Genomic DNA, 13,640 nt, shown 5'->3' on the forward strand with positions numbered 1-13,640 from the left:
GTGAATTATTGGCTTCCACCACCACCACCATGCCTGCATGACATGCATCTGCCCAGTCTGCCACTGCATCTGCTCAGCATGTTTCCTTCAGGCCTTCTCCCCCAGCCCCCCACTCCCGCCCTGCATGAATTCATAACATTGGCACCCAATGTGGGATGGATCAGAATATTAACAGAGGTCTCATCTCACTGGTGTTAGAAGAGGTTCCTCTCTGGAGAAGAGCTGGAATGCTGGGCCAAGCGGCTTCCTATGAAGGACGACCATAACTCAGGTGCACAGTAGGAACCACACTCAGAATAACAAGTGATTGGCCACTCAAGCAGGGCTGGATTACTAATCTTGGTGCATAAGGCTAAAAGACTGTCTGTATGCTGAAAAGTGATGGGTGTTGTCAATCTGTACCCACACCACAGGAAGCAGCGTGCATGGCCATTTCTGCATAACTCTCTACAAGATAATCGACTTCTCTTCTGATCATTCTTACCCCCATCTCCTCTTTCCAGACACGTTTGAGTATGAAAACTTCCCAAGGGTACTCTATATGTGCATGCAGGTAAGTTCTAGTTTAAGAAAACCCAGATACCAACTTGCAAATTTCAAGTTTAATGAGAGTATGATTTTGAATATTACACAAGCAAAAGATGTTTGTTTACACTGATTTGGATGTTGGAAAAATCATTTTTTTTAACCTTATGTTGCTTCTGGAAATATTTCAGTGGTGCAAAGATGGTACACTGGCATTTTCAATGAATTCAGGTTACTAGCCCCATGTCTGGAGAGCATCTCCTATGCCCAAGAATAAACTTCCACAACATTAACACTGTCTCTCTCTCTCCTCTGGGAGCCCTCCCATAAGTAAGTCAGCTCAGGACAATTCCTTGCTGCTTATGCTGAGTTGATTAGTTTACTGGAGATGGAAAAGAATAAACATTTTGCAGGTAGAAGGACTCTGGTGTCCCTCTTTGTCCTAAAGAAATCCCTGGTGACAAGAAAACCAGTTGAGATGGGATGAGAGCTGACTGAGGCAGTCAGACCTCATTAGTGGTAGAGCAGGGTAGGGACCAGGCCCTCTAGCCTTGAAAGCTAATCAACATTTCCTGGCATCATGCTTTGCTCCACTAAATAACTGAAAGGAGTGAGTAGCAAGTTCCTCCCAGAGGGAGTTTCCAAAGAGCCATCAGTGGATATTTAATCTAAACTAACATGGCTTTGATGAGTTCTGTGCATCTTAGTGGGTGTGTGGTTGTGTGTCCCAACTGGTGAATACATGCATATTGGACAGAAAGGAGGGTAAGTGGACTTTAGCCTGGGCTGCAGACCATTGCTGGAGGCTGCATTTACATGGCATGCCTTAGAAAGGGCAGCTTAGGAGACGTCGTAGGCCTGGTACTTTGTTATTGTCGATGCCCTTCTGTTTTTCTCCTGGGACAGGAAGTAGATGCGGTTGGCCTCTGGGTAGGTGACTTTGCTGAGCGGGAGCTTGTAGATGGCAGGATTGTTGGTTGTCAAAAGGAGAAAGGTGAGCGCTGAGAGGCAGAAGGGCCAGGTGCAGGGTGGTAATCCAAACTGGAGGGAGAGGAGATAAGAGAAATTTATGTTCCATCAGATGTGAATGCTTGTTTAAATAACCTTTATCAGTTAGAGGAAGGGCTGATTGGTGAGGGTAATACTTAGCTGATAGCCAATATAAATAAAATCAGGCCATCAGTTTATTCTGTGACAGATCAAGCACACACCTTCCAAAATACAGCCTTTGGCACTCTAATAGGTGTTAATGTGTTTTTATGTACAAGACTTGTTTTGTCTTGGGGAACCTGGCCAGTCTATACTTCTAGCTACAGGAACTATGGGCATTCTATGCCTTCTTCAATCAGCTTCCTTTGAAGGGATGCATTTGACATTTATTTTGTAGCTAAAGACCTAGCTGTAGTTGATTGGCCTAGAGACAGGCACCAGATTCAGAATAGGCATACGGCGTGAGCCAACAGATTCCCTATTTTGAGAATGTGAATTGAAAGGCACTGAGACAGTATTAATAGGGCTCTTGCTCTGAAAGGGCAAGCAGTGGTAGATGGGCATTTAGAAACTGTGTGAAGCAGAAACCTTTTGCAAAGAGACAGAAAATGAGCACACAGGGAGAGAAGCAGAGGAGTGGCAGGTCTGTCCTTGGGGCTGGAGGTGAAAGTTAGCTACCTCTCTTCTCAAGGGTTTACCCACTCTCACATTCATTTCTCATCACATTGACCTGGCTTGTTATTCCCTGAGATGCCCTGCAATATTTTAACACTTTCCCTCGTTCTTCAGCTGAGGTATCTGAGTGAATGGTTTACAAAGAGCCTACAAATTCAACTGTGAGGCAGATCGAATTATCCTTCCATCCTCCAAGCATTTTACTATAACCAATAGAAGCCTCAGGTAGTACCACCACAGGGGTAACACTGCTGGTCATGTGGAAGTCCGAAGACCACATTGTTAGCAAGGCTTGGAAGCGCCAGAATCATACCATACTGAGGCTGTGAGGGATACACACCCGTGAGTGATGGATTCCACTCAACACATCTTCCCAAAGCTCCAATAAGACGCAATAAAGTGTTTTGGGAAGCATCCACTGATGCTCCACAGTAGACAAACCTTAGCTCTGATTACCCCGTTATGGTTTTTTAATCTTTCTGAGACCTTTTCCCTCAATAGTGTACTGCTGCCTGCTCAGAGAGCTGTTGCTTAGCGCATGCCAAGTACCCAATAAATGGCCCTCAGGGCACGGTCATCATTATCAAGCAGATAGCAGCATTGTTGAAGGCCAGGACTTGCATACACATATTCTGGTTAGAAAGGCAAAGAATAATGGCTCACAGGGCCTTTCTGAGGAGGCATTGAATGGTTTTATAAATGTAGTCCAGTGCTTTCATACTGTGCTCCTCAATGAAGTTGGAGATTTCTCCTGAGTAAGTTGATAGTCTTTTTTTTTTTTTTAATCCTTGACAATCATCACCATAACAAGTATACTTTATTTTATTTGGAAAAATGTCTGCATGGAATGGCTTAATCTATAACCTCCCAGTACCCAGAGGAAGACCATTTAGCACTGTGCACATCTAGGTCTGGGAACCAAAGCCTCCTGCATCTCTTCTAGTGCCTTGTCCGAGGCAGGCACTTGGCATATTCATTGAATGATGGATCAGGTGAATTGTTGGTGCCAGAACTGATGGCAGAAGCCTGGGGTGGATGAGGCTCTGCGAGGTCAGAATCCATCTTCTTGTCTCCAGTCAGTGTTCTGAGGCCTCCTCGGCCAGTTCCAGCTTTCCCTGCTGTGTGTGCTCACTCCTTCAGGGCTTTGTCCCCTCACTATTTCTTCCTTGTTTCCTTCAGTAAAACTCTAAGGTTAAGATACGGAGATGGAGGAGCTTGGGCTAAGCCGAAAGTGGACTTATGAGTACTAAAGCTGTTGCAGATGTTGTATGTCAAGTGCTGTAGTGAAGGCACACCCAGCAGGTGATGGGAAGCAGAGGAGGGACTCAGTCTACTGGGAGAGATAGCGTGGTGTCAGGAAAAGCTAATTTGGCTGCTTAGGAAGAAGTTTCCTATGCTAAGTACCACCCTCTCTTTGGCTGCAGGTGAAGGATGAATCTAGACAGGTGCTGTATGGAATATCTACTCCATTTTCAGATGTTGGAGCTATGACATTTGCTCTTTGTGTAACTGGCCTGGCAGAACTGAGTGTATTCTAATGAAGAAGACACTTATGTCTCCCAATCTACTGGGATATTGAAAGAATGGACCTCAAGAAATGGAAATTTCCCCAAGTCTCTCATGCTGGAAACAATGCCGGGCCTGGGGATGGGGGTGGTGTCTTGTCTTCAGGAAAGAGATTTACAACTTGTTAGACCACCTTACAGGAGGAGCCTAAAGCCCACACAGTGAAGGGTCAATAGTTGGGAGAGCCACACCTTACCTGGGACAACTTAGATGTGTATACCCCTTGTCCTCTGTTTAAACTCTCATCTCTCTTCAGGACCACCAAAAGTGGACCTGAGGGAGCATCACCGGATCTGTTTTCCCTCTCCCCATTATGGTCACACTGAAGACCTTTCCTTTTCCTGCTTTTTACTACTAATTTGGCTGTTTTAAATTCACCTCTCAAGAATGGGTGGTACAGACCATGACCCCAAGCTGAGCAACACTTGTCCATGAGAAGTTTCCCTTGTACTCTTATCTTAGGTGGAGTTGGACGCATTGGTTTGTTAGGTAAGCCCTGAGCACTCTGTGCAGGGCCTGCTGGAGCCAAGTGGCAGCTGCTACTTTGCACACCACCCTAAACTGGGCCCAAGGCAAAGAAGAGGTTCTGGGACTATGTGTGCTCATACACTCTTGAGCTTGGGCTGCTCTTTGAATGACGACATCACAGCTCTCTCTGTTCCCTGAAGCCATACCCAATGAACGTGAAGCCTTCTCCATGAACATGATAGTTGCTATGGGATAAAGATGTTCACTGTCTACAACCCAGGTGGGCAGATAATATATATATATATACAAGTTAAATGATAGAGACTCAAAATTAGAGTCTTCTATAGAATGGCAGACTATAATGGAGTTGTATCTGAAAGATTTATTCTTTAAAGTACTCTATCAGCCAGTGGTGACGGGTTTGATCCACCCAAAGTTGACATATAAGCCTTTGAGACCTAGTTCCTTCCTGTCAGTATTAAGGTGGCTATCAGGATGTGAGTCAAAGGGCAGAGGGGTTTGCTGGAGTGTTTGGGAAGTGGAGGGGGGCATGTGGCTTATAGCTCACGTGACTTACCACGGACAGCATGTTAGCCAGGGCGGCACCAAGGTAGGCGGCAAACAGTGCTAGAAAAGAACCAACCGTAGACAGCTGAGTCAAGATTCAACAGCAGCTCAGTGTAGTCTGCATACTCCCTCTTCATTAATTCTCTGTCTCAAATGCTCTCTCTCACCCACACTGAGCTGCATTTTCATTGCCTTGCAGCTTTAAAAGTGTTAAATTCCACGAAAATGCCAGCGCAGCTAAGATAGCAGATGAACTTTGTTAAAAAGGGCCAGGATTTAGCTGTGACAGTTCTCTTGGGTCCCACCACCACGCTTTCCAGTAAAGGAACATTTAATAGCATAAACCATAAATGAAGGTTTTACAATAAAGCAAAAGCAAGGGAGTCTCAGAACTCTCCAGTGGAATATTCCATCAGGAGCTATTAGCATAACACGGGTTTCTAGGGAGAAACAGCATCCTATGAGTTTGGGGGAGACCAAACCACCTACTCCTCTTGTTTTAGGCTGGGCAAAGAAGGCCATGAATAAGCTGGATGCTGGGGAGAACCAAGCACTGGCAGAAGATGGAAGGCAATAAAACAGGCCAACATGATTGGGCTTTGCTTTTGGACCCATTCTCCAAGGAGGGCGTCCCAATTGTCCCTAAAATATTAATGATAGCTAATCTTTATTAGAGTTACTATGTCTAGGCAGTGGCAACACTAACCACATCCTTCAGCATTCCTTAAAGGTAAGCTGTATTATTATTGTCTTGATCACACACACACACACACCACCACCACCACCACCACCCACAACAAACAACAAGTCCTCTTAGGAGGATTCCCTTTAGACTTGGACACCCTTTCCTTGACTACTGATAACCAGAACTGAACCTTCCAGGTGCTCCCTACAGGTTAGTACTGTTCTTGCATCAATCATTCATCTTGGCACCAATTCTACAAAGTGAGCACTGTGTCAGCCGTCAAGATATGAGGTGACTTCTGAGGATTGTATGTCTGACAGTGGCAGAGCCCTGACCAGCTAGATGAGAGGAGAGGGACCAACCCAAGTGCCACAGACACTCCAGAATGTAGAGGGGATGTAAGATCCACAGGACAACTCTAGGCTTGGTCTGTGAAGAGCAGAGGCTCAGTCCTACTGGATTGTCCGGCCATCCCTGGGGGTGACAGCCGAAGGATTAATGCCTATGCTCCCTTGGTTCCATCGCTATATTATTTAATCAAACTTGATCTGTTATATGAAGAAGACCTCTCCAAAGCCTGGTGTGTGCTCATGTGTGGTCCCAGAACTGTAGAACAGGGCTGAGCCTGAACAGTCCATGAAAGTGAAGCATCAGAGAACGTAGCCTGTCAGGATGGTGGGGAGCGGGTAATCTGTCCTGGGAGACACACAGAATAGACCACAGTGGGAGGGGCCTTCCCCCTTGCTCTGCTAATCCATCACTGGCTGTGTACTTACAGAAACAGGCTTTACTTCTCTGGGCCTTTTACCTGAAGAGGGAGAAGTGGCTACAGGAAAGCGTGGGTGCCCTGCAGAGCACATTTCTACAAACCTAGCTGGGTAATTCATTTTTTCATTTCAGCTTTGGTTTCCCATCTGTGAAATGGGGACAGGAACAGTATCTGCACACTGCAGGGTGGTAGTGGGGGTGTAAAGGAGAAACCATGGATCGTGTTTTGCCCCTGTGGCACCTGTGACAATCTGCTGTGGGTCTGTCCTGTCCTGTGTGCTGTGGGGTGTTTGACACTACCCCAGACAAAATGCTCAGAGCACTTTCATTTTTCCCCTAGGTCTGACAAGTAAAAGTGTCATTAGACACTGATACATATCCCTGGCTGAGAAACACTGGGCCACGTATGACACAGAGCTACTTAACCTCTTTGACAAGATTATCACTGGGGACAGTGAGGGGGCCACCTGCGATTTGTCAGTCATCACCTGCATGACCCTGACCTTGGGTACCATCCAAGCCGCCCCACCTCTGTCCCCCTGTCCTGTCCTTGCTCTTGGGCATGTCCCTTGCAAAGCAGAGTAACAGTAAAGACTTTGGGGGACAGAAGGAGATGAAGTGTTGACTTGGACACTTTAGGTAAGTACTGTGTAAACAGCTACCTTTGTTTGGTTGGCATGACAACCATGTAAGTAGCTAGAGCATGTCAACCCTATATTGATATTTTTGGTGTAGCATAAAGCAATTTTTAAGAAGATAGAAAGAAAAGCTTCAGCTTTATCCTTCACATCTAGTTTAGAACACATCCCCCCACCTTTGCAGTGGTAGTTATAAACTTAAAAAAATGCATTTTCACACAATCTTAAAGAAACACATATATGACTATATATGGTCCAGAAAGCTTTTCTATATCAGAAAAAAATATTCTGGATTTTTTTTATTGAAAACTTGTTTTTTTAAAAACCTTATTTGGTAACATTTCAGCATCCATGGCTGAGCTGAAATAGAAACTCTGTTCTAAATATTTTGGCCAAAGGGGTTTTATTTTGTTCCCATTTGTAGACCATGAAAGATGTCCAAGGTTGAGAATATATAAATCTGATGAGTTATGACTGTCATCCTAACTTCCTGTGATGCTGAACAAATATGCAAGAGGTGTCCGGTCATCTGAAGGGTGTACAGTCAAAGCTTGATAGTTAGCTCCAGTCACTGTGCATGGCGTGTGTTGCCCAGTTCTACATGTAAGAGTTAACGTCAGGGAGCTGCTCACCCAGCTCCTTCACTGGCCAGGAGACCTGCAATGCCGGGAGACAGTGAGAAATTATCGTCTAAGAACACCCCGTCAGTGGTCAAGCATCACGTACACAGCAAACACAGCTGAAGGCACAGAGGACAGTGCCACCCACAAGCTTTTATAAAGCAAACAGTTGCCCTGCCATCTGTTGGGAGTGGCAGAACCGTCATGAGTGGTTTTCTTGGCAGGGGTCTACTCAGGTCGTCCGTGAGCGGTACGTACCACAGGCGATGGCGAGCAGGTGGGTCTGCCAGGTGATGACGTAGAACATGCCTCCGATGGCAATGCAGGCCAGAGTGCTGTTGAAGCCACACAGGCCAAAGTAGATGGAGTCAAAGGGTGTGGCGATGCTGAGTGCTGAGGGAAGGAAGGCGGGAGGTATTGAGTGTCGGGGGGCGGGGCTTACAGGGCTCACCTGCCTTCCTGAAACCCACCCCAGTCTTCCAGCCAGAATCAGCTACCGGGATCAGAGGCAGGTATTCACCAAAAGGAATTTCAGTTTTATCCAGTGAAGATACATGTTAAGGAGATACATGGACGGGACCACAAGAACACTCGTGGCTAAGTTGTTAGGAATGGGAGAGACCCTTGGAGCAAGAACTCTGAGTTCTGATTTAAATGGTGCAGAGAATGTCCTTTGCCACACATGTAAAAATAAAAAAATAAAAAAAACCTTGGCTGTGAACAGGGACCCATTTTTCGTCATTGGAGATCACTCTTAAATATTCTTGGAAAAAGCTCTTCCAGACTTTCAATTTATACTGAGGGTTAAATGTCTGATGCCAAGGTCTTTTCTGAGGATCGCTTTTGCTCACAGGAACACTAGGGCACTAGCACCAAAAAATGCCAAAAACGGGTGTGGGGAGAAGAGAAGGCAGGCGTGATATTAAAGATGGGTCACAATCTTCCTTTGCAGCTGGTCCCAAGCACTAACATCCCTCCAGCTCATTAAAGAGGATGGCACTAAGGGTGGCGGTACAGACCTGCTAGCATCCCTATGGTGGACCCAATGGCCGCGTGCAAGCAGATGAGGGGTGAAGATATGAACAGAGCGATGAGGAAGATGCCTCCAGTCCAGGGGTTGTCACAGCCGTACACTTGGCCGATTCCAACTGGGATGGCTCTCAGAAGCTGTAGAACGATAGAATTTTTAGAAGGGCATTTATTACTTGTTGGAAATATAACATATTCCTGATAAAACTCTCATATTTTTAGAAACAAGATGATAAGAGGCCATTAGGCGTGAAATGGTCCTTTGTGCTTCCAAGATGTACATGTCTGGCTGTGATGATAGTCCTGTCTGGCGAGCAGGTGGAGTTTGGGATCTATGGAAGGGCTTGGCAGTGGCAGACCGGTCTGGAAACTGTCTCAGGCCATCCTGCATGTCCCCAAAGGTCCCGAGAAGGCTGACAGTGAGCTGCTGTGCAGAGAGGAGGACAGGCCCTCTGGTGAGCCCAATCTCCCCCAGGATAGGGAACAGAGTAGGGCTCAGCCTTGGCCTGCTGGGGTAAGGCATGAGAGTATATTTAGAGAATGACACATGGCTGTTTAATCTACCCCTGCTTGTCCCCTCTAGGACCCCTCAGTGGTCACTCTACACTGCTAGGGTCTCTAGACTCTTTCTGAAATCCATTGCTCATTTTCTTGAAGCACAAAGTACACGTTTTAATTGGAAGACCCGACACACGAATTCTTATCATAATCCAGAAAGTTATTTCTTCAAGAATGACTGCCCCAAATTGATTTTTTTTTTCTGAATCGTTGGGGTGGTGGTGGTCTAAACTATTTGTATAGGATTATTAAAAAATATTTCATTTCTAGAAAAGTCTGAAATATTTCTCATTGAGAATACAATGAACCGTATCTTATGATTTTTACATTATCTTTTCATAGCATACTGAGTAGAAAAAAATAGGGACTGGGTAAGCCCCATGAGCCGGGAAACTCCTGAGAGTGAATCACCAACTCAGCCTCTTTTCTCACCTCTGGCCCACGAATGCTGCCCCCTCCCCCACCGTCCATGACAATGACCAAGGATAAGGCTGACAGAATAATGTCTTTTCTGAATAATGATGCCTCTCAGTGTATTTGCAGGACTCTGTCAATGACGCTATGAAGTGCTGAGAGGCACTGGGCGTCATCATTTCTGAAACTTCCTTTAATAAGCCCAATGGCTTTGTGGCGATGAATCACCAATAATGAAGTTCCAGGTTGAGCTATAAACTGGAACAGGAAGTCCTTTAGTGTGATAGAAAGTAGGAGGTCTTAGGAAAAAAAGAAAAGAAGAGCCTAGTTAGTTAAGAAGCCTAATGGCCACATTTTCCCATCTTGTTTAATACTTTTAATATTGCTTCTTATTCACTGTCTTGGCAGGCTTCCAGAGGTCAGTATTATACATAAAACACTTTAAAAAGATGAAAATCTCTGCTACCTCTGTTTCTGAATGGAGGCAAACCTGTGCTTCAAAATATGAGCAAGGCTCACCAAGAGAATGGGATAGGCTACAATTGTTTAGGCTGATGGGTAGTGGCGTGGTGTGTATACTTTAATGATTCCATGTGTTGAATGAAAGAAAACACATGGTATGAGTATGTTAAAACTGGGCTTAAGTATCAAAAAGGCTTCCAAACAAAGGAAAGCAGCAAAGAGCCCAGGGTACATATCGGGAGTAGAGTTCTAGCCTGGACTTGGCCTTCCATTAATTCACTGTGGAGCCTTGGGTGGGTTTTTTAATTTGGCTTTGGTTTCTTCCTCTGTGTTATCATAGGGTGGGGCCACAAACAAACTTTCTAGCTCTTAGGAGACAAGGACAGGATCTCACAGGATACGTATGCAGAACACCTTGTACTGTGTAATTGTGAATAGCCATCCTTCACTTATGTTTCTGATGTGCAAAACAAGTATATTCAGTTTGGCATTGAATTTGTACAACTACTGCCCTTCCTCCCTTCTTTCCAGGTTATTTTATTTTATTTTTTATTTTTCGAGATAGGGTTCCTCTGTGTAGTTTTGGTGCCTGCCCTGGATCTCGCTCTGTAGACCAGGCTGGCCTCGAACTCAGAGATCCGCCTGCCTCTGCCTCCGGAGTGCCGGGATTAAAGGCGTGTGCCACCGCCGCCCATCCATCTTTCATGGCACCTACCAAAGGCACTTGGACGTTTGACCAGGTGATGTTGGGGGTGGCGGTTGCAGGCTGCAGCAGTGTCGTGGGGAAGAAGAGGTTGTAGTGGCCTGTGGCTGCCAGGTACAGGGTCACGGCAATGTTGAAGGGCAGGGTGAAGACGGGGAGGTCCCACTTGCTGAAGACGGTGCTCAGGGCACTGGAAAGGACGGGACTGGTGGGAGAAACATGAGAGACCTGTCAGATGCCGCTGGCCTTGGAACTAGACCACACTGCGGCAGAGAACCCTGGTTTACCCAGAGAAAAGCAGCTTCCTGTCTGCCTTTCCTTGGGTTTCTTTTTTTGAGCGGGGCATAGAGACTGGGGAAGGCTCACATTCAACCTCAGGAGGAGGACTTCAGGAGATCCTTGGGATTTCCTCAGAGTCATAGAACTCTATCCCCTAGGCAAGAGGGAGGGTCAGGAGAAGAAAGGGAGGGAATTACAGCCATTAATAATTTTGAGTGGCCAAGTGCTCTGGCTTCACGGGCAGACTACCCTTCATTTTCTGGAAATGAGGGAGAAGTCTGGCACGTGGCGGTCTCTGCTTCATGGCTGGACTTCAGTCTACCCTGTGAGGTTGTCTCAGTCTGGTCAGCAGTCTAAGGGATGGAGAAAAATCTTGTGGGAGCAGGAGGGATGTTATTTCCAGACACTGGCAGGACCCTGTGCAGCTCTTAGCTTATGTGGCCAAGGGTTTCTTGCTTTGTACACAGCCAGGGCAGGACCAGAAGCCCTTTGAGATCTCAGGGAAAGGATGGCAGCTGATGAGGCACCACACGCAGACGATCTGGCACGACATTCCCCGTTCGTTAGCAACCGCCTCTAGTGGGTGCTCCCGACGACACTCAAGCTAAATGATAAATGCTTTAAAACGGGGGTAAAAATGGCGGTCAAAGGGCTGGGTTAAAAAAGATGTTGACTGGGACAGGGAGACGATGTGGCGGGTAAAGTGCTTGCTGAGTTCAATTCCCAGCACCCATGTCAAAAGCTGGGCATGGCAGCATGTGTCTACAACCCCAGTGCTGTGGGAGGAGGCAGGTGAAACTCTGGATCTTGCTGGCCGGCTAGCCTCACCAAAACAGTGGCCACGTTCAGTGAGAGACCTTTTCTCAGAAAATGAGGTGGAGAGTAACAGGAAAGGACACCTGAAGTCAGCTTCTGGCTTCCACCCTGGACATACAGGCACACAAACCTGAATGCATGTATACACACACACACACACACACACACACACACACACACACACACACACACACACACACACAGAGAGAGAGAGAGAGAGAGAGAGAGAGAGAGAGAGAGAGAGAGAGAGAGAGAGAGAGAGATTTTAGAAGCAAACTTACCAAGTCATGGACATAATGATGACGGGGAGCAGCAGCCACCAGTAATAGTTGCCCTTGTCCGAGAACACGGCCATCAGGAGCCCCACAAGCACCCCATTGTAGCCGTGGAGTCCTGCCGCAATGGCTGACCTGGGGGCACAAGGATGAGTTGGAGCGGGAGCCTCTCTGTGGTTTTAACTGAGTCGCAGCTTTCTAACTTGGGGCCTGACAACCCATCCTCAAACAAGCTACCCTTTTGGGAGTACCCTTTTAGGAGCAAAGATAACCTATCCACCCTTTTCTGTCAAAGAAGAGGAGCATCTAGTTAGTAGTGTCATTGTTTTGAGGAGTTTGGGGTAGAGGGTAGGAAGGAGATGATGGTCCTCCTAGGGAGTGGTCTCCTGGCCTTATGCTGGAACGCTAGGCCTTGGGGACTTACTTATCCTGGCTCAGGATGAGGGCCGTCAAGGTGGACACGATGGTGCCCAAGCAACCCGAGATGGCCCACCAGGGATTCTGCACGAAGAGGCCAAGGGCAATGAGGACGCCACTGAGAGGGTTGTTCACGAACATCACCTGGGACATGCCTCGGAGCACCCAGTCAAGGAACTGGAACACTGGAGATTTGTCTGAAATGATGAGGGGGGGGGGGGAGAGTCAGCAGATGCTCAGAGCAGCTCAGGCCTGGGCTAGGTCACAGGTGGCAGTGGGGGTGGGGGTCTTCAGGGGACCGGCATGTATTTTCATCAGTCAGAGGGGAGTCTATACAAAGAACGCAGGGGTGCATTTGAATGCCCAGAGCACTTGCCAGCCATTGCTAGCCCAATGCAGTCTCTACTAGTCTCTGGGCTGTTTCTCCCATGGCGGGGATCAGGTACCTACTTTGAGCTTGATTATGCTTCCCGTGGGAGTGGCATAAAATTTTCAGAAAATTCTCTTGGCACAGAGAGGGTATAAAACCCATGAGCAGAGAACCCTCTGCCCTAGTAGACATGTTTTCCTAAGCAGCCCAGCACAGATCTGCCTAGAATGCCGGATTCAGAATCCCAGTGCTTGTCTGTAATATTTAGTTGGTATATGTGGGTCAGCAGAACTTTTCTGTTCAGTAACAAGACCTCACACAACTATCTGATATCCTTACAGAACAGTTGCAAATGTGGGTGTTTATATCCCAAGAGACCCTCTGCTTTCATGGTAGAAGGCCTAGGCCCCCTAAAAGAGATCTCCAACTGATCCGCAGAGAAGCCCCGCAGCATGTTTTTTTTTGGGGGGTGAGTAAGACAGGCGCTTTGGGGGCTGTCAGTGGCTGACGTCACAGACCGTACCTTTCAGTCCCTCCCCACATTCCTTCATCTCTCCTGTGATGTAGCCCAAGGCTTTGCTGAGTCTCTTCCCTCCAGCGGCCATAGAGCTCCGAATCCAGGAAGTCCTGGCCGGGCTGGCTTCCGCCTTGATCTCAGAGCTTTCCTCCATGGTGTCCAGATCCTGCCCGGGGGCCAGAAATAGGTAAGAATCTTCTACAGTTTTGGAATTCTCACACCAGGTGACATTTGAAGTCACCTGGAGGACCAAACCAAGATTTTCACTTGAGATTTTGTTAAACTGCTGTTTAACTAT

The 13,640-nt window shown here is 46.9% G+C and overlaps 1 protein-coding gene across 3 annotated transcripts in view; it reads right to left on the reverse strand.

Annotated features, from left to right (window-relative positions):
* Nucleotides 1–644: 644 nt before the first annotated feature.
* Slc14a2 (solute carrier family 14 member 2) overlaps nt 645–13,640 on the reverse strand; it is a 441,163-nt gene continuing 428,167 nt past the window's right edge. For all 3 annotated transcript variants that reach the window (XM_076555557.1, XM_076555558.1, XM_076555559.1), the window contains 8 exons: nt 13,349–13,508; nt 12,463–12,652; nt 12,045–12,173; nt 10,681–10,873; nt 8,522–8,669; nt 7,761–7,895; nt 4,802–4,851; nt 645–1,566 (listed from right to left, as the gene is read on the reverse strand). In XM_076555557.1, the coding sequence (XP_076411672.1) occupies nt 1,366–1,566; nt 4,802–4,851; nt 7,761–7,895; nt 8,522–8,669; nt 10,681–10,873; nt 12,045–12,173; nt 12,463–12,652; nt 13,349–13,508 (1,206 nt within the window). In that variant the 3' untranslated portion in view covers nt 645–1,365. The remainder of the gene's footprint in view (nt 1,567–4,801; nt 4,852–7,760; nt 7,896–8,521; nt 8,670–10,680; nt 10,874–12,044; nt 12,174–12,462; nt 12,653–13,348; nt 13,509–13,640) is intronic.

Source organism: Peromyscus maniculatus, chromosome 19 (genome assembly GCF_049852395.1).
Source record: "Peromyscus maniculatus bairdii isolate BWxNUB_F1_BW_parent chromosome 19, HU_Pman_BW_mat_3.1, whole genome shotgun sequence".
Lineage (NCBI taxonomy): Eukaryota > Metazoa > Chordata > Mammalia > Rodentia > Cricetidae > Peromyscus > Peromyscus maniculatus.